We start from the raw sequence: 26,949 nt of genomic DNA, 5'->3' as shown, positions 1-26,949 counted from the left end.
CCAATCTTTAACGTTTTACAATCTGGAGGGAAATCTGTTCAGAACTCTTTTGTCCAAAGTGAAATAAAGTTAAATGATTAATTTTTTCCACACTGAAATCAATGAGCCACAATTTTCCATGTTGTCTTGATCCATTGCAATCTCTTGGCATCTCTTTAATTATAGTCATTTAGCCACAGAGTCATACAGCGTGGAAACAGGCCCTTCGGCCCAACTTGCCCACACTGAACTACGCTGCAGACTCCTACATCATGGGCTCTGACCGTGCTGGGTCTTAGTGCTAGGCTCCCTAACCTAGGAAACCTCAGTGGTTGTTCCACTCGGTTTTCCCCTTCCTCCTCAAACCACGTGACCCCAGCTCTTCCCCACCCATACTATAGTCCCCATGCCCCCCTCCTCCCTGACCACCCACCACCCCCTCACCAGACATTGCCTCGGCCCCAGTCCACTCACCTGCCTTCCTCCGGCCCCAACCCCCATCCTTGCCGTGTGTTCACCATCCCCCCTGACATCCCCCTCCCTGATACCGAATGGTCTGTCTGCAGCGGAGGCCTTACCTTTGTCCCCCTCCGTCCCCACCTCAATGAGATCCGCGCCCGCCACGATGTGGAGCTCTTCTTCCGTCGCCTCCGCATCAAAGCGTTCTTCCATGGGAAGGAGTCCTCGTCCCCCAGTGATGACCCCTTCGCCCATCTCCAACGGACCCCCTCATCTTGGACTCCCCCTCATGGGCATCTAACAGCTTTAGACCTTTTTATTTTAAACTGCCGGTGGGACATCAACCGCCTCAACTTCTCCACTCCCCTGTCTCACTCAAACCACTCCCCCCCCTGAACGTACAGCTCTTCACTCACTCTGCAACAACCCAGACTGGGTGATCAAACCTGCCGACAAGGGAGGTGCCGTGGAAGTCTGGCGCGCTGATCTCTACAAGGCTGTGGCCACGCGCCAACTCTCAGACACCTCCTACTTGTACCATGACCCCACAGACGAGCACCTGGCCACTATCTCTAGCACCATCACTGACTTCATCACTTCCGGCTCCCTGCCTTCCCAAGCCTCCAACCTCATCGTTTGCCAGCCCCGCACGGCCTGATTTTACCTTCTCCCCAAAATCCACAAACCTGACTGTCCTGGCAGACCCATTGTTTCTGCCTGTTCGTGTCCTACCAAATATATTTCCGAATATCTCTACTCAATCCTATCCCCCTGGTCAAATCCCCCCCTACCTATGTCCAAGGCACCTCACACGCTCTTCATCGACTCCATGACTTCTGTTTTCCAGGCCCCCACTCTCTCATCTTCACCATGGATGTCCAGTCACTCTACACCTCCACCTTGGTTCTTGGTTCTTGGTTACTTGGTCCTCCAAAATATTCCAACTGGAATTTAAACTGGAGGTGGTGAAGGGAAGGATTAAGCCAGAAAGGGTTATTGGGAAGAAAGTGCTTCTTTAAATTTAGTTGCATCTGGTTGGGTAACTATAGTTTGGTGGAGATTATTCCATGCTTTAATTGTGCGGGGGAAGAACGAATTGCTGTACACGTCTGTCTTTGTAGCTGCAATCACAAATTGGATCGAATGCCCTCGTCTGCTCCTAATTGGTTTGGGGTTGGTGTAGGTCTTGTGATCTATGTCTAGCTGACCATTTAACATTTTATGAAAACAGGTAAAACGGTGAGCTTCACGTCTGTCTTGGAGAGGGTTCCACCCCAGAGAATTCAGAAGTTTGGTGACACTCGCTTCTCTCTCATAGGTGTTAGTAACAAATCGAGCGGCCTGTCTTTGGACACGTTCGATGGATGAAATGTTTTTATCTGTGTATGGGTCCCAAGCTGCAACTGCGTAGTCCAAATGAGGTCTAACGAGGATGAAATACAGCTTCTCCTTGACAGAAGCTGAACAATGATGAAAGTTGCGCCTCAGGAAGTTTAGGACACCTGTTGCTTTCACTGTTGCATGATGAGTCTGACCATTCCAACGCAGATCATTCTGCAATTTGATGCCAAGATACTTGGTTTGTTTGGATTCTTCAAGGGTGACACCAAGTATGTTGTAGGATGTGACGCCTGGATTCCTCTTTCTGGTGACACGCATGGTTTCACATTTGGAAGCCCTCCGTTTCTTCCTCGACCGTAGAACCAACCAATCCCCGTCTACTGATACTCTCCTCATTGCTGGTCCTTACCCTTAATAACTTTTTGTATGACTCCTCCCATTTCCTCCAAATACAAGGCGTAGCTATGGGCACGCGCATGGGCCCTAGCTATGCCTGCCTCTTTGTAGGGTCCATCGAACAATCCTTGTTCAAGGCGTACCGTGGCCCTATCCCCGAACTCTACCTCCGCTACATCGATGACTGCATTGGTGCTACCTCCTGCACCCACACACAACTCACTGACTTCATCCATTTCACCACTAACTTCCATCCGGCACTCAAATACACTTGGACCATTTCCGACATTTCCCTACCATTTCTTGACCTCACATTCTCCATCGCAGGTGATAGACTGGCCAACATCAACTATAAACCCACTGACTCCCATGGCTATCTGGACTACACTTCTTCCCACCCTGCTTCCTGTAAGGACTCCATGCCCTACTCCCAATTCCTCCGTCTACGCCGCATCTGCATCCAGGATGAGGTGTTCCACACCAGGGCATCGGAGACGTCCACATTCTTCAAGGAACGGCGGTTCCCCTCTTCTACTATAGATGAGGCTCTCACCAGAGTCTCTTCTATACCCCGTGACTCTACTCTCACTCCCCTTCCCCCCCCCCCCACTCGTAACAAGGACAGAGTTCCCCTTGTCCTCACCTTCCACCCCACCAGCCGTCACGTACAACAAATAATCCTCCGACATTTTCGCCACCTCCAACATGATCCCACCACTTGCCACATCTTCCTATCTCCTCCCCTGTCTGCTTTCCGCAGAGACCACTCCCTCCGTAACTCCCTGGTCAATTCGTCCCTTCCCACCCGAACCGCCCCCTCTCCGGGCACTTTCCCTTGCAACCAAAAGAATTGCTACACTTATCGCTTTACCTCCCCTCTTGATTCCATTCAAGGACCCAAGCAGTCTTTCCAGGTGAGGCAGAGGTTCACCTGCACCTCCTCCAACCACATCTATTGCATCCACTGCTCTAGATGTCATCTGCTCTACATGGGTGAGACCAAGCGTGGGCTCGGCGATCGCTTCTCCGAACACCGCTCGGTTTGCAATAACCAACCTGATCTCCCAGTGGCTCAGCACTTCAACTCCACCTCCCATTCCAAATCCGACCTTTCTCTCCTGGACCTCCTCCATGGCCAGAGTGAGGACCACTGTAAATTATAGGAGCAGCACCTCATGTTTTGCTTGGGCAGTTTGCACCCCAGCGGTATGAACATTGACTTCTCTAATTTCAGATAGTCTCTGCTTCCTCCTCCCCTTCTCAACTCTCCCTCAGCCCACTGGCTCCTCCTCTTCCTTTCTTCTTCCCGCCCCCCCCACCCTCACATCAGTCTGAAGAAGGGTTTCGACCCGAAACGTTGCCTATTTCCATCGCTCCATAGATGCTGCCTCACCCGCTGAGTTTCTCTAGCATTTTTGTCTACCTTCTGTGTCCCATCTACACTAGTCCCACCTAACTGTTTATGGCCCATATCCCACTAAACCTGTCCTATCCATAAATTCCTTTTGACCATTCATACTTGATCATTCATACATTCCATCCAAAATTCTTATAGTGCTGCCTAGATTTGCTTCATCAGGAAAACGTAAATTGCAACTTTCCTTCTCAAATTCCATTAAATAGTAAATAGTTCTGTCTTCAACACAAACTCTTGGACTCTTGGACTCTCTCCCCAATCACAGCCTATAAATTACATCTCCTCTTCCACCCACTCTATTGGTACATAGCATAGAACATCGCTGGTTGGAGAACAACAGAGTATATTTACAATATATATTAATGATTTAGATGAAGGAATTAAAAGTAACATTAGCATATTTGCAGATGACACAAAGCTGGGTGGCAGTGTGAACTGTGAAGAGGATGCTATGGTGATGCAGGGTGACTTGGACAGGTTGGATGAGTGGTAGATGCATGGCAGATGCGGTATAATGTGGAGAAATGTGAGGTTATCCACTTTGGTGGCAAGAACAAGGGGGCAGATTATTATCTGAATGGTGTCAGGTTAGGAAAAGGGGAAGTACAACAAGACATGGGTGTCCTTGTACATCAGTCACTAAAAGTAAACATGTTGGTGGAGCAGGCAGTGAAGAAAGCTAATGGCATGTTGGCTTTCATAACAAGAGGAGTTGAGTATAGGAGCAAAAATGGTGCCTCTTCCATATAGACCTAGTGGGTTGTTCTGTACATTCGGTACTAACCGGGCGATTGTGTTAATGTATGATGATAATCTTACTGATCTGTATGTAAAATAAGTTTTTTACTGTACCTGGAACACACGTGATAATAAAGAAAACATTGATGGCTGAAGAATTTTAGGAAAATTGGGATGAGAATCAACGTGTTGCTTCTATTGGAGCCAATGCAAGGCTATAAGTATACGGGTGACAGGTAAAGAAAAGGGTTGCTAAACACTTTAATTCTCCATCTCTTTCCCATTTGACATTTCTGTTTGTCCAAGGCTGTGAATGACATGTCTTTCTTTGGACAGCATGTTTCAGCAGGTTCATTGATTGTTGGATACCGTCCAATCTAATCCTCATCCAAAATCCTCACTTCAAGTAGGGCAATGGGCATCTTGTTAGTCAGCACAGGTTTCAGTTGTGTTCTTCCCAAACTGAAACACTGAAGACAAATAGGCATCTAGAATCATGTTCTTCACACTCACACCTCCAAGATCAACAAATGAACATTCCAAGAACACAGCCCATGTAGACATCATGACAAATTCTTCAGAAGCGCTTTTCATTGTAATTCCTTAATCAACACCAGGCCATTTTCTACAGGTTAGGAACAAGCCAAAAGCATAGCCAGTGGCAAAAATACATGTTAATGCAGCAAAGTTGATGCCTTACCTAGATCAACGCCACAGACTACAGCAGCGGCGATGAGGGAACCAGCAGAAGCTCCAAACACCCTCGGAGCTGCAAGCACAACCTGGGGCAAGTTTTCCAACAAGCATTCCGCCACGCCGATGTGATAGGTCACCAGAAACCCAGAGCCAGAGAAGGACAGTTCCATGGGCGAGACCTCGCCATCCTCCACCTCGGGTCCGACTCTTTCATTATCTTCCGAACCGCCAGGCTCAACCTGCGCATCTCCTCCCTGCGGATGGACCCCATGCTCATTCAGAAGCAGGTCTCCCTGTAGCTTGGTGGCAGAGTTCACCTGGGCTGCGCACATTCTAACCCGTGGCGCACGGTTCCCGTCCCACGCTGCAGAAAGCTCCTCGCCCCACAGTTTGGAACCCACCACCTCCTCTTCCCCAAATCCTTCTGAGAACCCTGCTGCTGACTGGAAAGACACTGGAATTCCTTCTCCCTTCGCCGGCATTCCTAAGGACTTTCTTTCCTCTTTTACAGAGGCTGTTCTCCACCCCCCCTGAAAATGTACTCCTGGAAGCCCCTCTCCCTTTTGCAAGGAGCCTGATCGCCCATCTCCCTGAACTTGCACTCCAGAAGTATCCACTTCCCATTGCAAAGATCCCCGAATTCCTTCTTGATCTCTAATTCCAGAAAATCTGTCTCTCCAAACATCTCCATTCTGTTCCCCAACATCTTGAAGCCCCTTATTCCAAAGAGCTAAAGTTCCCTTGGGTTTAAGGCACGGTTCCAGGAGACCTCTTTGCCTTAACTGAACACCCGGGGATTCTTCTTCTTCTATTCTTGATGTTGATAGCATTTCCTTCCTCATTTTCCTTACACAATTCATTAGCTTGTTTACACCAAACTCTTTAACATTGCTTTTCCAATCCTTCTTCCCCCAAGAATTATTTCCACACAATTCTCCTGTCTTCTATTCTTGCCTACTTACTGGCCCGTCAGAAGCCTCTCTGCTCCTCAGCGCTCCGCTTCTCCCTCCCTCCCTCCCTCCTCCCTCCCTCTATCGCTGTTTGATGTCAAGCAATTGCACCCGATCGGTCGAGCGCTGGCGTGCTACCGCTCCGCTCTCTGGGAGTTGTAGTCCATTGTCTGTGGGCACACTGCAATGCCTAGGATGCATCGCCCAGAGATAATCCACTTTTAACGTTTGCACTTATACTGGTGGTTGTGGGTTGATTCACGTCCTACCAGCTCTCGCTTTACCCCGGTAGCAAAAATGCTCCCAGTTAAAACCACGAGCCAGTGGTGGCGTTGGGTTTCTACAGACTGTACTGTTCTGTGGGACACAAAGTAACTCAGCAGGTCTGGCAGCATCTCTGGAGAACACGGATAGGCGACGTTTCGGGTCGAGACCCTTCATATCATTTGAACTCAAACATCGCCTATCTATGATCTCCAGAGAGATGCAGCCTGACCCCACTGAGTTACTCCACTACTTTGTGTCCTTTCATGTGTAAACCAGCATCTGCAGTTCTTTGTTGCTACATTTTGTACTCTCTGGGGTTGCGAGTTATCTGGGGTTGTGTGGATCTTTGGGGATGGCCAGGTTGCGGTCTTGGAATTGGGATATCTGCCGATTGCACTGTGAGGAGTTTGAGGTGTAATGTGAAGTTTTGTATTTATGTTGCACAGTGTGAAGTTTTCTATTTTGGCTGTGAAATTGTTTCCGGGTTGCACTGTGTGAAAGTTTGAGACGTCTATACGTGGCAGTGTCGGGCTTTGGAGTGTAGAAACACAAAAGGACACACAGCGCTGGAGTAACTCGGCTGGTCAAACAGCCTTCCCTGAAGAACATGGATAGGCGACGTTCAGAATTCAGAAGAAAGGCCTCGACCCGAAATCTCGCTTATCCGTGTTCCCCAGGGATGTTGCCTCTCCAGCACTTTGTGCTCTTAAAGGCTTTGGAGTGTCGGAAGATAACACAGTGTTTTGGGATGTCTGTGCCTTCAACTATGTGCGACTTTGGGGCGTTTGTAGAGCGACTTCTTGATTAGGTACACAAAAATGCTGGAGAAACTCAGCGGGTGCAGCAGCATCTACGGAGCGAAGGAAATAGGCAACGTTTCGGGCCGAAACCCTTCTTCAGAAACGTTGCCTATTTCCTTCGCTCCATAGATGCTGCTGCACCCGCTGAGTTTCTCCGGCATTTTTGTGTACCTTTGATTTTCCTGCATCTGCAGTTCCTTCTTAAAGACTTCTTGATTAGAACGGGTGTCAAGGGTTATGGGGAGACGGCAGGGAAATGGAATTAGGAGGCAGAGACCAGTCATGGTTGAATGTCGGAGTAGACTCGATGGTCCGAAGGGTCTAATTCTACTCCTACAACTTGCGACATGGTGATTTTTGAAAGTTTGTGCGTGCATCAAGCTTTTTTTTGTGTGAAGTTTTGGCGGGGGGGTTGCGTGTACTGTGTGATGTTTTGCAGTGTAGGGGGTTCGGTGCCAGGCAAAGGGATGGGCGTGTGTGTCTGGTGCATGGTGGACAACTTCGGGAGTTTGGGTTTTAGATTATAGGGATTTCGAGATGTCTGAATGCTTGTAGGTTGAACGATGGGTATGTAATTTTGCAATAGATTGTACAACTATGGGGCAGAAATCCATGGGGGACGGGGACACGCTCCTTTTGAGAGGTGGGGACAATCCTCCCCATGTTTTGCGATCCGGATTTTGAAATTCAGTGAAAAAAAAATCTATTAAAATCTCTGCTTTCCGCGAGACAATAGAGGTATCACTGTTAAGCGCTTGTTAAATGTCTCTATTAACATCGTATTAATACGATGTGTCACCAATTGTGTTTTGACCTTCAAGGATTACTGAAGGTATTCGCAGAGAATTTCTTAAAGCTTTCTGATGCGAGTATTATTACTATCTATATAATTAAAAGTCTCATCTTGACCACTTCCTGTCTGCGCTGTATATTGATTTTAGAAAAAATGCTACCCTGTATCGCTGTGATTTTTGGCCACCTTACTCACAGTCCTCCTCCGCTGAGCAGGTCCCGAGGATTTTTCCCATCGATGAAAAATTAAAAAGTTATGAGTGTTTAAAAAACATTGAGATCAGCTGATTGGTCCTCTCACCTGTCAATAACCGCGATGAAGGCCTCTTCCGGGGGTGGCAGGACTATAAAACCCCGGATGCCTGGACGTGAGTCACTCACTCTGCAAGATCGCGAGGGAGAGGCCACGACTGTCATTGTAAGCTGTGAATTAACTGAACTGTGTGTCTGCAATGTACTTGCAATAAATGATTTGTTAGCCCTTAATGACAATGCCATGAGTTGTTTGGCCTGCTGCCCTGCCTGTGCTTGAAAGTGCAATGCTTTATTGGGTCCGACTGTGTTTGGAAGGAATAAATGCTTTATTAGGTCCGACTGTGTTTGGAAGGAATAATTGCTTTATTAGGTCCAACTGTGTTTAGTGCCGCTCATTTCGTGACTTCCGCTTAGTGGATTGGTCGCGCTGATTGCTTAATTTACAGTGAGTGCAGAGGTCGCACTGATTGCAGAAGTGCCGCTGACTGCGGAAGCCCCACAGTGGAGAGGCCGCGCTCAGCCATGTGAGTAGATTCAAGAAAGTTTACTGTCATATATATGGTGTGTGAGTCAGTATGTGTGAGTGAGTGTGTATGTGTGTGTGAGTGTGTGTGTGTGTATGTGTGTGAGTCTGTGTGTGTGTATGTGTGTGAGTCTGTGTGTGTGAGTCTGTGTGTGTGAGTCTGTGTGTGTGAGTGTGTGTGTGTGTCTGTGTGTCTGTGTGTGTGTGGGTGTATGTGTGAGTGTGTGAATGTATGTGTGTGTGAGTGTATGCGTGTGTGTGAGTATACATGTGTGTGTGTGTGTGAGGTGGAGTTTGTGTGTGTGTGTGAGTGTGTTAGTGTGTGAGAGTGTGTGTGTGTATGTTACGGTATGTGTGAGTGTGTGTGAGTGTGTGAGTCTGTGTGAGTGAGAGTGTGTGTGAGTGAATAAGTGAGTGTGTGTGTGTATGTGTGAGTGAGTGTGTGAGTATGGGTGTGTGTGTGTGAGTGTGCGTGTGAGTGTATGTGTGTGTGTGTGAGGTGGAGTGTGTGTGTGAGTGTGTGTTTATGTGTGTGTATATTGGAATTGGTGGAGTGGTGGAATATTGCGTTGGGGAACCAGCGCTCCCGTGTGAAGCTGGGACCCAACGGGTCCCCCTTAATCTAGTTTGAACTAATTGGAGGATTTGGTGAACGGGAAAGATTTAAATGGGTCGAATGGGTTTCCTGGCTGGCTTGCAGGTAAGTCCCTCAATCATGGTCACTCACGTAATTTAGTATTTTTTCCCCATGTGTCTCTCTCTCGCTCTCTCTCGCTCTCTCTCTCTCTCTCTCTCTCTCTCTCTCTCTCTCTCTTTCTCTCCCCCCTCTAAGGTTGGCGCTTCTGTTTGCTTCAGTTTTATTCGTTTTGATGTTATTTATCACATTGTAGCTTTTGAAAGATCGAAGCGGGTATCAGACGCTTTCTCAGGGCTGAATTGGCCCGTTCGCAGGGCCTTTCATCGCCCGGCACGGCTTAAAATAAATCTGCTGCATCGCGGTGATCGAGGTTCCCGATGTTGAAGACCCCCTGCCGGACGATTTTAAGGCGCGCCGGGCGATTAAAGACCCCATAAACGGGCCGTTTCAAGCCCCACAATTCGGGGCGGAAGAAGCTGCTGTTGCTGGAGTTCGGTCACCAACCAGGTCAGCTCCCTATGTTACCATCCACAGGGCCCACGGACAACGCCTCACGTGTGTGTGTGTGTGTGCGCGCGGCCACCAAGAAGCCGCACCCCAAATCTTGTTCCCCCCCCCCATGTTTTTATAGCGATTTCCGCCCCTGTACAGCATGGAGTTTCAAGATGTCCAGGAACTGTACATTGTCCATTACAATACTGCAGTATTGCTGGTTGTAATTTGAGGAATTCCGGGATGTCGATGGAGGTACCTTGTGAATTTTGAAAGTCGTAATCCATTGAGTTTTTGTAGTGTCCCTAGATTGTTGAGTGTGGTGTTTGGAGCTGGAAGGACATTAGGAGAACATAAAACAATGGAGCACAGGACATTTGGTCCACAATGTTCGTTTCCCAAACTTGCAAATCCAAAAGTCTCTTAAATGCCACTATCATATGTGCCTCCACCACCACCAGTGGTAGCGCGTTCCAGGCACGCACCACCCTCCGTGTAAAAAACGTGTCCCACACATCTTTAAACGTTGCCCCTTCACCTAAAAGTTATGCCCTCTAGCACTTGATATCCATCCTGGGCAATAGGTTCTGATTGTCTACCTTATACATTCCTCTTACATGGAAGAGGAATGGAAATGTGATACTTTATATACTTCTATTTGGTTTCCCTGCAACCACCATCATTCTAGAGAAAATAATCCAGATCTATCCAACCTTTGTAGCTAATATACCCTAATCAATGTATCATTCGGGTAAATCTCCTCAGCACCCTTTCCAATGCCTCCACATCCTTCCTGTAATGGGGCAACCAGAACTCTAAGCAATACTCCAAATGCAGCCTAACCAAAGTCCTATAAAGCCACATCATGACTTCCTGACTCAATGCCCAAGGTGGAAGTGTCAAAGACTAAAGGTCAGAGGGGAAAAGTTTAAAGAAGATGTGCAGGGCAAATTTTTAACACAGAGAATGGTGGGTGCCTGGAACGCACTGCCAGGGGTGGTGGTGGATGCAGAAATAATAGTGTCAGTTAAGAGGCTTTCAGATATGCATATGCAGGAAATAACTTAGCACCATGTTTGGCACAGACATTGTGAGCTGAATGGCCTGTTCCTGTGTTGTACTGTTCTATATTCTAATATAATATTGAGTTTGGCAGTGTCTGCACATTGTACCGTGTGGGAGGTTGCGAGTTGTTGGTATATATGTGGAGCTTATGGGCCTGTCCCACTTAGGCGATTTTTTAGGCGACAACAGGCGACTAGGCTGTCGCCACATGTGTCCTCAGGGTGCCGCCTAAATGGTCTCCTCAGTCGCCCAAAGAGTCGTCCCTTTTTTCTGGTCGCCGCTAGATTTTGAAATGTTCAAAGATTTTCGGCGAAAGTCGGCGCCCGAGGGCTTGACGCCAACGATCGTAGCCTGATGTAGGTGCTGTCGCCAGGATGACAGTAGGTTGTCGCCGGTGCTGACTTCGGTGAATTCCATTGGCGACTGCCTACGTCAACCTATGTCAACCGGCGACTGAATTGTCTTACCTTGTCGTAGCTTGTCGCGGGTGGACGTAGGTAAGATCATAGGAGGATGGCCTAATGGGTCACCGGTCATCCGTAGCTTGCCGTAGCTTGACGTCGACTCAGAGGTTGGTTGTTGTAGACATTGTCGCAGACATTGTCGTAGGGGGGTTCAGTCGCCGTTTTTTCAGTGACCTGCTACGACTAAGACATTCGCCGGCAGTCGCCGAAAAATCGCCTAAGTGGGACAGGCCCATTACAGTGTGAATGTTGTATAGTCTGACGTCAGTGGGTTATACCATATGAAGTTTATAGTGTCTTTTTTTATTTATTTTTTTTTTTTTAAATCAAAAATATTTATTCAAATATTAAAATAGTATTGACTATACAATAAAACAAAACACCACCATAATACAAGACGAACAAATATGCTAAGCAACTGCTAAACAATTATATTGCAATCCTTGTCAAGGATACATTCAACCCCCCTCGGTGCCCAGCGGTCCCGGAACTCCCTCAGGGTGCCCGTAGACAGGGCGTATTCCCTTTCCATCCGCACCTGGGCACGGACGTATCCCCGCAAAAGGGGCAGGCAGCCGGCTCGGGTAGAGCCCTCCAACGTCTGATGCCTTGACTCACAGATGGCCAACTTGGCCAGGCCCAGGAGCAACCCAACCAGGACATCTTCAGCCCTACCCTCTCCCCTACGCACAGGGTGTCCAAAGATGAGGATGGTGGGTGAAAAATGCAGCCAGAAGGCAAGGAGCAGCCCCTTTAGGTATTGAAACAGTGGCTGCAGCCTCACACACTCCATGTACACGTGGTACACAGACTCTTCCAGCCCGCAACATTGGCAGGCGGCTGGCGAGTCTGTGAACCGCGAGAGAAACAGGTTGCAGGGAACACCTCGATGCAGTACCCTCCACCCCAGGTCCCCAATGTAGAGGGGGAGAATCCCTGCGTAGAGTGACCCCCACCGGGGGCCTCTATAGTGTCTTTGGGTTGTATGGCCTAATCTAATGTACAGCGTGAGATTAGAACAAAGAACATAGAAAATGCAGCACAGGAACAGGCCCTTTGGCAACAATGTCTGTGCCATACAATGCCAAGATAAACTAATCTCATCTGCCACCGCATGATCCATATTCCTCCATTTCCATTGGCCTATCTAAAAGCCTCTTTAATGCCACTATGGTATCTGCCTCCACCACCACCCACGACAGTGCAATCCAGGCGCCAACAACACTCTGTGTAAAAATAACTTGCCCAGCACAATTAATTTAAACTTTGCCCCTTTCACCTTTAAGCTATAAAAAGTGTCTACTTTCTAGATTCAAGAACGTCAAATAAGATCAGTCCATTTATAGCCTAAATTCTCAGTTCTCCAGGGAGATTGCATGACCCGCTGAGCTAATCCAGTACCTTGTGTCTCCTTTCACCTCATCTATTCCTTGTTGTCAATGAATGCTCCCTGTGAACACATTGCACCTACTCCATCCCTCACAATCATAGTGAGAACTATACATTGATGAACCTTCATCGCCAATGTCCCAGTTACATGAAATGCACTTTCCCCAACCATGATCCAAATCTTTCATAACATTTGAATTGAACAATAAACTCAATTTTCACAATATCTTTCTTTTACCAACATCTTCAACACCTCCCTCTGTCAAAGCTCAGTACCCAATTGCTTCAAAGAATCCATTATCATCCCGGTTCCCAAGACCAAGACCATCTCCTGCCTCAATGACTACAGACCCATTGCCTTGACATCGGCAGTCATGAAATCATTTGAGCGCATCATACTCAATCACCTGAAAACTGTCACCACCCCACTCATGGACCCATACCAATTTGCATACAGAGCCAACAGGTCAGTTGAGGACACCGTCAACTTAGCAACTCATCACATTCTGAACCACCTGGAGTCCGCAAACACATATGCCCGCATCCTGTTCATGGATTTCAGCTCTGCATTCAATACAATAAACCCGGCCAAACTGTTCAATAAATTACTGGACATGAACATTGACCCATGCATCTGTCACTGGATTCACAGCTTTCTCTGGGACAGGCAACAGAGGGTGAGGATCAACAATAACACATCCTCCCCTCTGTTCCTCAGTACAGGCACACCCCAAGGCTGTGTTCTCTCACCCTGGCTATTCTCCCTTTACACAAACCAGCTCACATCCCACCACAGCTCCGTCAACCTGTACAAGTACGTGGACGACTCAACCATCATAGGATTCATCACCAACAACCAAGAAACTGAATACCGTGCACAGGTCAACCAAGCAGTGACCTGGTGCACAGACCATGATTTCTTACTAGATTTGATTTCATCAAAAACAAAAGAACTCATCATCGACCCAAGACACCATCCATCCCCCAAAACTCCTGTGCTCATTAAAGGTGAATCCATCTCCATCACTGATGCATTCAAACTCCTTGGAACCCACATCAGCAACAACCTCAAATGGAGGACAAACGCAGACCACATCTATGGAAAAGCCCAGCAAACACTTTTCCATCTCCGACAGCTCAGGAAGTTCAGAGTAAGGTCTCATCTCATGCTCCGCTTCTATACAGCCATCATCGAAAGCATCCTCACTTCATCCATCACAGTCTGGTTCGGCAGTCTCCACTCACTCTCCCGGAAGAAATTACAGCGCATCATCAACAGAGCATCCAAAATTATTGGCTTACCCCTACCATCCCTTAAATCACTTTACCACAAACGGACACTACAAGATCATTTCTGATCCCACTCACCCTGCACACTATGCCTTTCAGCTACTGTCCTCTGGGAGGCGTTGCAGGACAATTGCCTCCAAAACAAACCGCTTCAAAAACAGTTTCATTCCCACTGCAATTAACATTTTAAACTCTGTACGGTGAGGAATAAGAATAAGCATGGCCCTTATGTATCATGTAATGTGCCTGTCTGTATGTATATCTATGTTATATGTTTAATGTTTGATGAAATGTTGGAACCTGTACCGAGCTGTACTGATAACAAATTCCACCAGCCTGGCTGTGTGGTCATTAAAATACAAATACAAAAAAAAAATACAAAATGTCTTCTCACTATTCACTATTAGTTAATATGCACCTATCCAAAACCTACTGTTTAAATCCCAACTCACAATGAACCCCTTTACCAACCTACCAGTGTATAGTGATACACATCACTTCACAGTATAACCACTGAGGGGCGCTAATTAGCTTCAAACATTTACGTGTTCTCCAAAGTCGAGCAGAACATTTAAACAAAGATAGACACAAAATGCTGGAGTAACTCAGCAGGACAGACAGCATCTCTGGAGAGAAGGAATGTGTGATGTTTCGGGTCAAGACCCTTCTTCAGACTGAGAGTCAAGGGAGAGAGATATAGAGATATGGAAGAGTAAGGTGTGAACATGACAGATCATAGGGATTCAGTCTGAAGAAGGGTCTCCCCCCGAAACGTCACCTATTCCTTCTCTCCAGGGATGCTGCCTGTCTCGTTGAGTTACTCCAGCATGTTGTGTCTATCTTCAGATCAAAGGGGACGATAATCTAGGAAAATGTAGAATGGTTCATTGTTATCTCAGGGGAAGGTGACAATGAGGCATACAATCAGTAAAATTTAATCAGGAGGACTGTAAAACTAGTTGGAGAATTAGGTTGGGGGAGGGATGGCGAGTGAGGGAAAGGAAGACAAGCTGCCTGTCCCGTTGAATTACTCCAGCATTTTGTGTCTATCTTCAGTGTAAACCAGCATCTGCAGTTGCATCCTACACAGTTAAACAAAGGGCAACCAAGCATGGACCTCAATGAAGAATAAACACTAGTTGGTGGCAATTGTGAGGTTTGGCAATATCATTCCAATTATTGACATATACCACAAATTTCAACATATAAGCATGTCCTGCATTAATAGAATGCTGTGGTTAGTCTTACATCAATATGCTCATTCCTGTTCAGGCAACATTAACACATTGAATGGAGTTTTATTTAAAAATAATCAGTCATTAGCTAAGGCACAGTAAAAAAAAAATTATAGGCTATTTTGGATTTAATATTGTCTGACAAGAATTGGTTAATTGATTATCTAAAGCCAGGGGGGCATTTAGGGAAGTGAATGGGCAACAAAATGAAAAAAATATACCGGTACAGTGATTTAGTTCAAGCTGATGTTTGGTTCTTGAATCTCAATAAACCAAACTACAATGTGGAGGGTACACAAAATTGCTGGGGAAACTCAGCGGGTGCAGCAGCATCTATGGAGCGAAGGAAATAGGCGACGCCTATTTCCTTCGCTCCATAGATGCTGCTGCACCCGCTGAGTTTCCCCAGCAATTTTGTGTACCTTCGATATTCCAGCATCTGCAGTTCCCTTTTGAATACAATGTGGAGGCTTTGGGGAGGGAACTGAGATGTTCACCAGAATGCTGCATGGAATAGAGGGTATTGGCAAAAAGGACGGCACAGGCAATGGAAGCTCAAATGTCACAGTAGCATCCTGAAACATATGTATGGAATTGCAGCCACCATCATAATTCAGTTGCAACCCTCCCCTCCATATTTAAAAGATCGAATCTCATATTTCCAGAACTTATTTTGCAATTGAGGTTATTTGAAGTCTGTTTGGACAAACAGAGATTGTTCTCCCTGGAGCACCAGAGGCAGAAGGAAGACCTGATAGTAGTTTTTTAAATTCTGAAAGGCATTGAACAATTTTCCCACGTTGGAAATGTTACAAAGTAGCGAGCAGAGCTTTAAGGTCTGAGAATTGAAAGTTCAAAGGAGATGTGCAGGGCAAGTTTCTTGGGTGCCAGGGGTGGGGGTGGAAACAGTAATGATGGTGGTATTTCAGGGGCATGTGAATATGCAGGGAATGAGGGGCATGGAGCATGTGTATGCAGAATGGAGTAGTTTAATTTGGCATTGTTCTTGGCACAGATATGGGCTGAAGGGCCTGTTCTTGTGCTGTACCGTTCTATGATTTATGTACAAAGCACGAGGCATTAATTGTCTGTTGTGGATTTGGAAACAATATAAAAAGGTAAAACAATCAGTAATGAGGCTGTTGCAGAGGCTGGTGCTGGGGTTCTCGTTTCTCCCAAGCAATATAAATGATTACAATGTGGGGATTAAATATAATGCTTTCAAATTTCAAGTCAAGAGTGTTTAACTGCCATATGTATGGGGTTGGTACAGGAAAGTGGAATGAACCCCTTTAAAATAGCTACAGAAAAATTCAAATATTTGGGAATTGAAATTACTAGAAATTACCAGGATATGTTTAAAGCCAATTATAATCCCTTACTTAAGAAATTAAATAATTTGATTAAATTCTGGAAAACACTTCCGATGTCCTTAATAGGCAGAATAAACGCTATAAAAATGATTTTCTTACCACAAATTCTATACCTATTTCAATCAATACCTATATATCTCCCAAAAAAGTTTTTCAAAAAATTGGACTCAGACATTACAAATTTCATATGGGATTATAAACCCCATAGAATACAAAGAACACACCTTAATAAACGAAAAGAGTGGGGGGGTCTAGCGCTCCCTAACTTTATGTATTATAATTGGGCAGTAAATATTAAAAATATGATTCACCTGCTGGACAATTCTGCCCAGCAGGCGGACTGGATTGTAATGGAAAAAGGGGACTGCTCCCCGAGTAATATAGGAGCGATTATCCTCTCACCAATAAATCTGAATAATAAAAATTATAATAAAAACCCAATTATACATAGCACAATTAGAACATGGAAACAAATAAAACAGAATCTAAAATTAAGAAACCTATCTCTCTCAATACCAATAGTCAATAACCCATCGTTTAACCCATCAATCATAGACAAATCATTTATACAATGGGAAAGAATGGGAATCAAAACGCTCGAAGATCTGTATGAAGTGGAAAAATTACTATCATTTCAACAACTACAACTGAAATATAATTTGAAAAATAACCAATATTTTAAATATCTTCAAATTTGTGATTATTTGAAAAAATACACAAAAGACTATCATAATATGCCTTCCGACTTACTGGATGAAGCTATGAAGACAAAGGCGGAATCAGCTAATTTAATATCGTACTTATATAATATCATTTTAAACATAGAAATACCCACAACAGATGGAATTAGAAGAGACTGGGAACAAGAATTAGCTATAAAAATTTCAAAAGAGAGCTGGGATAATCATTTACTACAGGTGCATAAATGTTCGATCAACGTACGACATACGCTTATCCAATTCAAAACATTACATAGACTATATTATTCAAAAACTAAATTAAATAAAATCTTTCCTAATGTTTCACCAATCTGTGATAAATGTCTGTGTCAAGAAGCTACCATAGCGCACTCTTTTGTTTTTTGTACAAAAATCCAAAAATTCTGGCATGGAATATTTGATATTTTTTCAAAATTAATTAAAATAAAACTGGTACCAAAACCAGAATGGATCATTTTTGGGATATCGGAAGGTATCCCTGAATTAAACGTGTATCAGAAGAATTTACTCAATTACGGGCTAATAATGGGAAAAAAGCTCATACTTAAATTCTGGAAAAATGCGCCCACACCAACAATAAAAATGTGGACATCAAATATGTTTGAAACATTACATCTGGAAGAGATGAGATTCCTCTTAGCAGGTAAAGCAAACCAATTCCAAAAGACGTGGTCTACGTTTATGGACCTATTACAAGCATGAGGTGCAATAGTAATTTTAAAAATAAATAAATAAATAAATGGTATCAGGACCTGGCAATGGGAGGTAAAACAACAAAAACAGACTTGGTTGGTAGTCTTTCTGCGGAGTTTAATGTTATAATAGAGCGATTGTCCTTACTTTCTTTTTCTTTCTTTTCTAGGGTCTACTTTCTTACTTCACTTCCTTCTCTAACTTCTTTTCTAAGGGGCTTTCTTTTCCCAACACTCTCTTGCACTTCACGACTCTTGCGCACCTTCTTTACTTTCCTTACTTCTATCTTTTTCTTAAAGCTTAAAAAAAAATGAAGCGGTACAAAAAATGTATTAAGATATATGTGTTGTGTGTTATTGTAATTTACCGTACTTCTAATAAAAATAATTTAAAAAAAGGAAAGTGGAATGAAGGTAAAAGATCAGTCACAATCTTACGAAATGGCAGAGGAGGCAAGAGGGCCAAGTAGCCTGCTCCTGTTTATATTTTTACGTAGAAACAACCCTTCTTCAGACCCTGTCAAATAATAGGCTGCTTTCCTCTAGATGGTGTTGACTTTTTTATGGGTTGGTGATACTGGACTCATCCATCCATACTTCTGGCATGTGAATGATGGAAAGGCTGTAGAGATTCAGTTGCAGTAGATCATCTAAGTCTTTGACTTCTGGCTTTTTCCCCATCTCCTGTCCCCTCCGCTCTACTTTAGGTCTGAAGAAGGGTCCCAACCCGAAACATCACCCATCCTTTTTCTCCAGAGATGCTGCCTGACCCGCTGGCTTACTCCAGCACTTTGTATCTATCTTTGGTCCTCCTTATTCTTGAAACACACAATATGTATATGTTGGCTTATATTTAGAGGAGTTCAACAAGAAACAAAAGCTTGAAAGCATGTAAGTAAGTAAGTAAGTAAGTTCAGTGGCCAAGTATTCACATACAAAGAATTTGCCTTGGTGCTCCGCCCACAAGTAACAACATGACATACAATGACAGTTACGAATGACTCAGAAAACACTAAACATTAATAATAATAAAACATTAATGATAAAACACCATTGATCAAGATTCAAGAACAACTTGTTCACCACTATTATAATTCTCTTGAGTGGATCTCTTGTGTTTAGGATGTTTACCCGATCATCCAATCTACCTCGTTGCGGCCCTTGCACTTTTGCAGCATCTCTGGAAAACAAGGATAGGTGATGATTTGGGACACTTTAGTCACTTATCCATGTTTTCTAGACATGCTGCCTGACCTGCTGAGTTACTCCAGCATTTTGTGCCTTTTCTTCACTAATATCTATGCCCTTCATAACTTTATAACCTTCTGTAAGGTTACCCATCAGCCTCCTATAATCCAGTGAAAATAAAGCTAGCCTATCCAATCTCATTACAACCTACAACTCCAGCCACTATCCTGGTGAATCTCTTCTGTACTGTCTCTATTGCTACCACATTCTTCCTGCAGTGTGATGACCAGAACTGACAAAGTGCAGTCCAACTAGGCGGCAAGGGTGGTACTGTGGCGCAGCGGTAGAGTTGTTGCCTTACAGTGCTTGCAGCACCAGAGACACAAGTTCGATCCTGACTACAGATGCTGTCTATACAGAGTTTGTACCTTCCCCCCATTTTCTCCGAGATCTTCGGTTTGCTCCCACACTCCAAAGACGTACAGGTTTGTAGGTTAATTGGCTTGGTATAACTGTAAAAATTGTCCCTAATGTGTGTGTAGGATATCGTTAATGTGCAGGGATCGCTGGTCAGTCCGGACTCAGTGGACCGAAGGGCCTGTTTCATTGCTATATCTCTAAACTAAACTAATATATTGTATCCCTGCAACATGATGTCCCAACTCTTATACCCAATACCTTCAAGGGCAAACATAATAAACAACTTCTTCACCACCTTATCCAGCAATGCCACCACTTCGGTGAACTGCGGACTTTTATTCCAAGGCCCTCAGCACATCAATGCTCCAAAGGCCTTTCCCCTTTATAAATTCTACCGGAATTTGACTTCCCAAAGTACTTTACCTCACAGTGGTCTGGATTAAATTCCACCTATCTTTCCAAGTGATCTATGTCCCAATGTATCCCTAGACAACCTTCTTTGCTGTCTACAACTCCATCGATTTTTAAATCATCTACAAACTTACTAATCAGACCATCTATTTTTTCTTCCAAGTAATTTCTATAATTACAAGCAAGAAAGGTTCCGATGCCGAATCCCTCTGTCACAGAGTTCCAGTCACACCCACCCAACACTATCCAATGCTTCTTATCACCAAGCCAATTTTGGATCCAGTTTGCCAACACACTCCGTGTACCCCTTCCTTAACTCTCCAGCCTCCACATCCTTCTCCCTGCTGAATTCCAATGAGAAGAACCATGCTCATATCCATTGGCACAACACATTGATTATCCCTCTGGTCCTTAGCTACCCTCTTGCTTCCTATATGAAAGGTTGTAGAATTTTATATAATCCTACTTGCCTGAAGGATAGCAAATGGAATTGAATGATATATAATCATCAGCAAATGTCCTTAGTTCTTACATTATGTGGGTGATAATGTCACCGTTGAAGCAGCTGAAGATTGTTGGGGCCTAACTAACTGACATAGAGTTTTTGTCAAGATGTTTTGGATTTCAATTTTCTTGGGTTCCTCCATGGTCAAACGCTGGCATTATCTCAAGAGCACTACTTCTCATCTCACCTGTGGAATTCATATACTTTGCCCATGATGAGACCAAGGCCGTGAAAAGTCTATAATCAAAGCTTCCCAGCCAGGGTTAAAATCAGTCTGTGGGTGACTAACTGCTCTTGATAACACTTCCAGTAATCACTTCATTATTTTACTAATGGCAGATTGGGAGCAGATTGAGGAAGTGGTAAATAGTTGTTTTGTATTTGTCCTGCTTTTCTGTGGGCGGAATAGTCTTGTGCAATCTTCCACATTGTCAGGGAGGTGTCAGTGTTGTACCTGTTCTGGAAGAGATTGACTAAAGTGTACAAATTCTGGGGCACTCTCTTCGGCAATGGAGCTAGTATATTGTCAAATCCCGTGGACTATGTGATGTGCTCTCCACTATTCTTTAGTATTTCTTATTGGAATAAATCAAGTGGGCTGAAGATCAGATTGTGTGCAGTTAGGCTCTTGGTGGGAAACCAAGATAGAATGTGAATTTGCCTGGAGATGGCTGGAAATGTCTCCATTTTATCTTTGGTGGTGAAATAATGAGCACATATTCTTGGAGCTACCTTAATAAGCTATATAATTATTCACTGATAAATGAAAATCAAAAAAGTTGCAGAATAAAAATCTGAGGGAGGCAAATGATAGTAATGTGTAGTTTTGACTTTGACCTGCTGTTTTTAGACATTATGGGATCCAGAATCAATCTTGAGAACTCTGAAGGCTACTCCCTGCCAATACATAAGCACCATTCTATGCATTTTGTGTGTCGGTGTTGCTGTTCAGAAGGAGATACTCAGGAACTGTGACACAACTGAGACATGAGCAGAAAGCTATGCCATTGTGACATCTACTGTTTGACCAGGGTGTGGGATATTTCTCTGAATTTTGGTGCAACTTCTAGTTCATTTGCCCGATAAGGCTAAAAACAGCATAATCATAAACATAGAACAGTACAGCACAGGAACAGGCTCTTCATCCCACAATATCAGTGCCAAACATGATGCCAAGATCAACCTATTTCATCTGCCTTCACGTGATCTATAACCCTACCTTTCCTGCATTTCCATGTGCCTATCTAATAGCCTCTTACATGCCATTACGATATATGCCTCCTGGCAGCACTTTCTAAGCACTCACCAACCCTCTGTTTAAAAACCTTGCCCCATTCATTTCCTTTAAACTTTGCCCCTCAAACCTTAAAGAATTGTCCTTTAATATTTGACATTTCCACCCTGGGGAAAAGTTTCTATCTACCATATCTATGCCACATAATTGTATATACTTCTATCAGGTTTCTCCTCATCCTCCAGCGTGCCAGAGAAAATAATCTAAATGTATCCAATTTCTCCTTGCAGCTAACACCATTCAATCCAGGCAGTATTCTGATAAACAGGTCACGTCCAAATCATTGGGACTTTTTCAGTGGGAAGTAGTGCATCAGCTTCACTCTTCGCTACATGGGTTTTGATACAATTTGGGGATATAGTTGGCTATTTGATAATGCATATACATAATCCTCCGACATTTCCGCCACCTCCAACGTGACCCCACCACTCGCCACATCTTCCCATCTCCCCCCATGTCTGCCTTCCGCAAAGACCGCTCCCTCCGCAACTCCCTCGTCAATTCTTCCCTTCCCTCCCGCACCACCCCCTCCCCGGGCACTTTCCGTTGCAACCGCAAGAAATGCAACACCTGTCCCTTCACCTCCCCCCTCGACTCCATTCAAGGTCCCAAGCAGTCGTTCCAGGTGCGACAAAGGTTCACCTGTATCTCCTCCAACCTCATCTACTGCATCCGTTGCTCTAGATGTCAGCTGATTTACATCGGTGAGACCAAGCGTAGGTTGGGCGATCGTTTCGCCGAACACCTCCGCTCAGTCCGCAATAACCTACCTGACCTCCCGGTGGCTCAGCACTTCAACTCCCCCTCCCATTCCCAATCCGACCTCGCTGTCCTGGGTCTCCTCCATTGCCAGAGTGAGCAACAGCGGAAATTGGAGGAACAGCACCTCATATTCCGTCTGGGGACCTTGCGTCCTTATGGCATTAACATTGAATTCTCCCAATTTGGCTAGCCCGTGCTGTCTCCTCCCCTTCCTTAACCCTCTAGCTGTCTCCTCCCACCCTCCCATCCGCCCGCCCTCGGGCTCCTCCTCCTCCTCCCCTTTTCCTTCTTTCTTTCCCCACCCCCCATCAGTCTGAAGAAGGGTTTTGGCCCGAAACGTCGCCTATTTCCTTCGCTCCATAGATGCTGCTGCACCTGCTGAGTTTCCCCAGCAATTTTGTGTACCTTCGATATTCCAGCATCTGCAGTTCCCTTTTGAACATAAAGCCAACCATGTTGCTTTCGGTGTGGATTTCGATTGAACTAGGCTTAGGCGGCCATGGCAACAGACTTACTTCTCTACAGGACATGAGTACCGGTAAATCAAATGGGTTTTTAATGACCTTTAATGCTTTTGCGATTACTATTACTCAGTTTTTTTTTAACTTCCAGGTTTTTTCCATTGTTGCTGCAATGAGATTCACACCCATGTTACCAGTAAATTTAGTGTAAGCCTCTGGGTGACTCACCCAACATAATGACATTTGTTGCGAAATAAAATTATCAGCTGGCATTCCATAGATAAGAAACTGACCCTGAGGCCTTTCTAGTCTGTGTGCTTCAGTTATAGAAGAAGCTGTGGCTTTATCTGCTGACTTTATCTGCTGGCCTGAAGCTTGATTAATCCCATCAACTGGTTCCTGAACTTGAGATAAAATTGCTTCATGCTGCAGCACTTGTTAGTCACATTTCTGCAAGTTAAACTACAGGAGGCCCACACTCTGTTTCTGCCTTAGCCAGGGCATTGTACCACCATTCCAAGTTTTTCTCCCAAGCTTTCATAAATATTGGATAATGCTTGTCAGGGAACAGTTTTCTTTCTTCTGATCTTTAAAGTTAAAGCATGAAAATATTTTAAGATGACGAGTGTCAAGTCAAACTAAAATGAAAGAACAGGTGCAGAGAAATGCTACATTGAAATCACGAGACAGTGATTAAAGTGGGCGGAACCCCAGCCGGCTGAGTTCTGCCCGGGGGTCAAAAGGGCACACAGCACCAGAAGCCAGTGAAGAAGATACAAGAGACTTATGGGCGGCAAAACTTGGACAGTAAATCAAAAGGACTGTCCGAAAAGACTGCCGCGATAGCCAGAAAACGCAAGCAGGACTGATTTTCTACAGACCCGATTGGCAGCCGGTTTTTCAGCTGATAAAGACCAAAACTGGTAAAGACTAAAACTGCTAAAAACTGCTAAAGACTAATCTGTCAAAATAAAAGGAGGAGAAAATAAAAAAGGTGGAAAAGAAGTGTTCGGTCTGAGTGAATCCAGTTCATCATTTCGGGGTAGATAAATCAAATCCCTTTCAAGCGGGGAATCTGCAAAAACATTAGAAGACTTGACAGTGAAAAACCGTTGTGACCAGGAGATCTGGAAACCGGGAAAAGAGACAGTTAAGTCAAGATAAAACATGGCTGATGAAGTTACTGGAAAGTCAGCTGAGCAGCTCAAGGTGGAGAGGACAACAGCAAAACGGGTATTCTCTCGTCTTGTTAACAGCATCATTAGGAACCATAAAGAAATGTCTGAAGAGGAGCTCAGGAACAATTTCAACAAACTCATGCAGGAGGCCGAAAAAGTAATGGAAGCCAATGACGATGTGGAGGCTGGACTCATTGCAGAGCTGGAGGCGGAGCTGGACGCAGATGAGGAAACTGTGTTAACTGAACAGCAAAAAGCCAACCTGGCAAAGACTGCAAAGGAGTGTGAGTCGAAACTAAAAGAGGTCAAAGGGCTCATCCAGGACACTCTATGGGCAAACTTTGGAAATGTTGAATTATCCACCTCACTACAGACAGCAGATGGTGCATGTGAACTTGCTGCTGCCACCGCACCATCAAATAGCAACCAAGAAGCATATGAATTCATGCTTAACCACCTGCAGAAACTGGTAGAGACTGCAAAGGAGACGTACAGTCGGTGGAAACGTTGGATCCCTCTGGATGAGCAAGAGAGCTTCCAGAAACACCTAAGAACACTCGAGCTTCTCGTCCCCAAGCTGGTTTCCAGGAAGGCTGACTTCATACAGGCAAGAATAAAGAAGGACGCTGAAGGATTAGCACAAGCGGCGAATGCTTTCAATTATCCTTCACCAGCCATCAGACTGAGACCCACGGCCCTTCCTAAGTTTACTGGAAACAAGCGTGACTTTTATAGATGGAGGAAGGATTGGGAAGCACTGCAAAAGCAAGGTGAACCCACTGGATCAAATGAGGTGAAGAAGGTTCAATTGCTGGACAGTCTGGAGGACAAAATTACAAGAGACCTCCGCCTCACAAGTTATAACACTGCAGATGATATCTTTCGTGTCTAGAGAACCGGTTTGGAAATCAAACAGCTATTGCTATTGAGATAGTGGAGGAGCTTCAGAGAATCCCACCTGTCAGAGGACATCAGCCACGTAAAATAGTGGAATTAATTCAAGCTGTGGAAAAGGCGCTTAAGGACTTGAACGATCTCGGAGACACAGGCGCTATTAAAAATCCACTGATGACAAAATCAATTGAAACCAAGCTTCCAGAAACCCTCAAGAAGGAATGGCTGGTTTATGTAGCTGACAAGAGGAATGCTGTGGCACCAGAGAAACGGTTTGACAGTCTCTTGTCATTTCTCAAAGAGCAGGAGAGCATATACGAACAGCTCGAGCAACTGAGGGACGAGGAGCCGAGTAGAAAGGAAACTCGGACTGAACCAAGACATGCCAGAACCAAGTCTACCAAGTCAGGAAATGACCACACAAGTTGTGTAGTCTGTGGTGACATAAAGCATAAAAGGAAGCTGTACTTCTGCAAGCAGCTTCGAGGGCTAAAGCTGACAGAGAAAAGAGCTGCAGTAAAGAAGTTGGGAGCATGCAAAAAGTGTCTTGAAGTTCATGATGATGGTTCATACTGCAAACCTGCATATCTGTGTAAAAATCAAATCTGCAAGGATGAACAGACTCCTGAGCATCATTTTTATCTGTGCCCCAATTATCAGATGAGGAAAAGCAGTGTGGATCAGAGAAGGAGTAAATTTGGTCCAGAGGAAGATAAAGGCAAGAAGAAATATACAGTGAACCAAGAGGAGTTTTTCAGCAAACTTCCACCAGAGTTGGCAAAACAATGCCGAGATGTGTTCTCCAACACTGCATCAAGAGCCTTCAACACTGCAAAGCATCAGCCAAGCCTCCTAAAGGAAGGTGGACTGCAAGAGCATCCAGTGATTATGATGCTTCTGGAGGTCGTAGCAAATGCTGGACAAAAGGTTGGGACATTAATTGACTTGGCTTCAGATACCAACTACATAACTCACAAGGCTGCGAGTAGACTGAACCTTAGGAGTGAAGACATCACGCTTATCGTCCATGGAGTTGGGGAGATGGAGGTCCACGTAGAGACGAGGCGCTACCTTCTAAAGATCCGAGTGAAGACTCCCAAGGGCACACTCAAGTCGCACCAGTTAGTTTGTTATGGATTGGACAGCATTGCAGATGTTCACAAACATGTGACACCACAGCTGCTGCAAAAGTTCTTTCCAGACGTCCCACTTGAGGAACTTGTGAGACCAAAAGAGATACATTTGCTCATAAGCCATAGAGAAGGTCAGCTAGCGCCTCAGAGGATTAGAACTGTTGGAGATCTCATTCTGTGGGATGGACCACTGGGAAAGACTGTTGGAGGTTGTCAACCTGAGCTGTTTGAGAAGCTTACCATGTCAGCCCACATGTCCAAAACACACTTCGCAAGATCAATGAGAGCAGCTGCTTTAAAGTATGAGGAGCTCACTGCCCCAGTCCCTGAGGAACTTTCACCAAACGGACTGGTCGCCGTCAAAGTTCAGAAGTCACATACATCAACCGCCAATCGGGACTTCTTGGATTGGTGGAAGTGGGATAGCATTGGAGCAGCATGCGAGCCAAAGTGCGGGGGTTGCCGCTGTGGAAACTGCCAGCCAGGCGGAAAATAAATGACTCTTGCTGAAGAGAGAGAGCTCGAAGTAGTAAGGGAAGGCCTCACCTACGTAACAGGAGACCGTCACAGTAAAGACCCACATTGGCATGCTAGCTATCCTTGGTTGGAAGACCCAGCTTCTCTACCAAATAATAAAAGGACAGTGGAAGCCACATTTCTCAGGACGGAGAGGCAGCTATCCAGAGAACCTGAATGGAAAAGTGCCTACACAGCTCAGGTGCACGACATGGTGG

At 45.0% G+C, this 26,949-nt stretch overlaps 1 protein-coding gene and 1 long non-coding RNA gene across 2 annotated transcripts in view; both read right to left on the bottom strand.

Annotated features, from left to right (window-relative positions):
- The window catches only part of LOC116986918, a 38,249-nt gene extending 32,122 nt beyond the window's left edge, over positions 1-6,127 (bottom strand). Inside the window, exon 1 of the mRNA XM_033042719.1 lies at positions 5,031-6,127. Within this exon, the coding sequence (XP_032898610.1) occupies positions 5,031-5,886 (856 nt within the window). The 5' untranslated portion in view covers positions 5,887-6,127. The remainder of the gene's footprint in view (positions 1-5,030) is intronic.
- Positions 6,128-15,776: 9,649 nt separating this feature from the next.
- LOC116986606 lies at positions 15,777-19,147 on the bottom strand. The gene is made up of 3 exons (XR_004415534.1): positions 19,137-19,147; positions 18,173-18,179; positions 15,777-15,881 (listed from the first exon to the last, which is right to left on the bottom strand). It is a non-coding gene; the product is annotated as an uncharacterized LOC116986606 (long non-coding RNA).
- Positions 19,148-26,949: the final 7,802 nt, after the last annotated feature.

The sequence above is a fragment of the Amblyraja radiata genome, chromosome 24 (genome assembly GCF_010909765.2).
Source record: "Amblyraja radiata isolate CabotCenter1 chromosome 24, sAmbRad1.1.pri, whole genome shotgun sequence".
NCBI classification, from domain to species: Eukaryota; Metazoa; Chordata; class Chondrichthyes; order Rajiformes; family Rajidae; genus Amblyraja; species Amblyraja radiata.
This window is presented reverse-complemented; position numbering and strand designations above follow the sequence as displayed.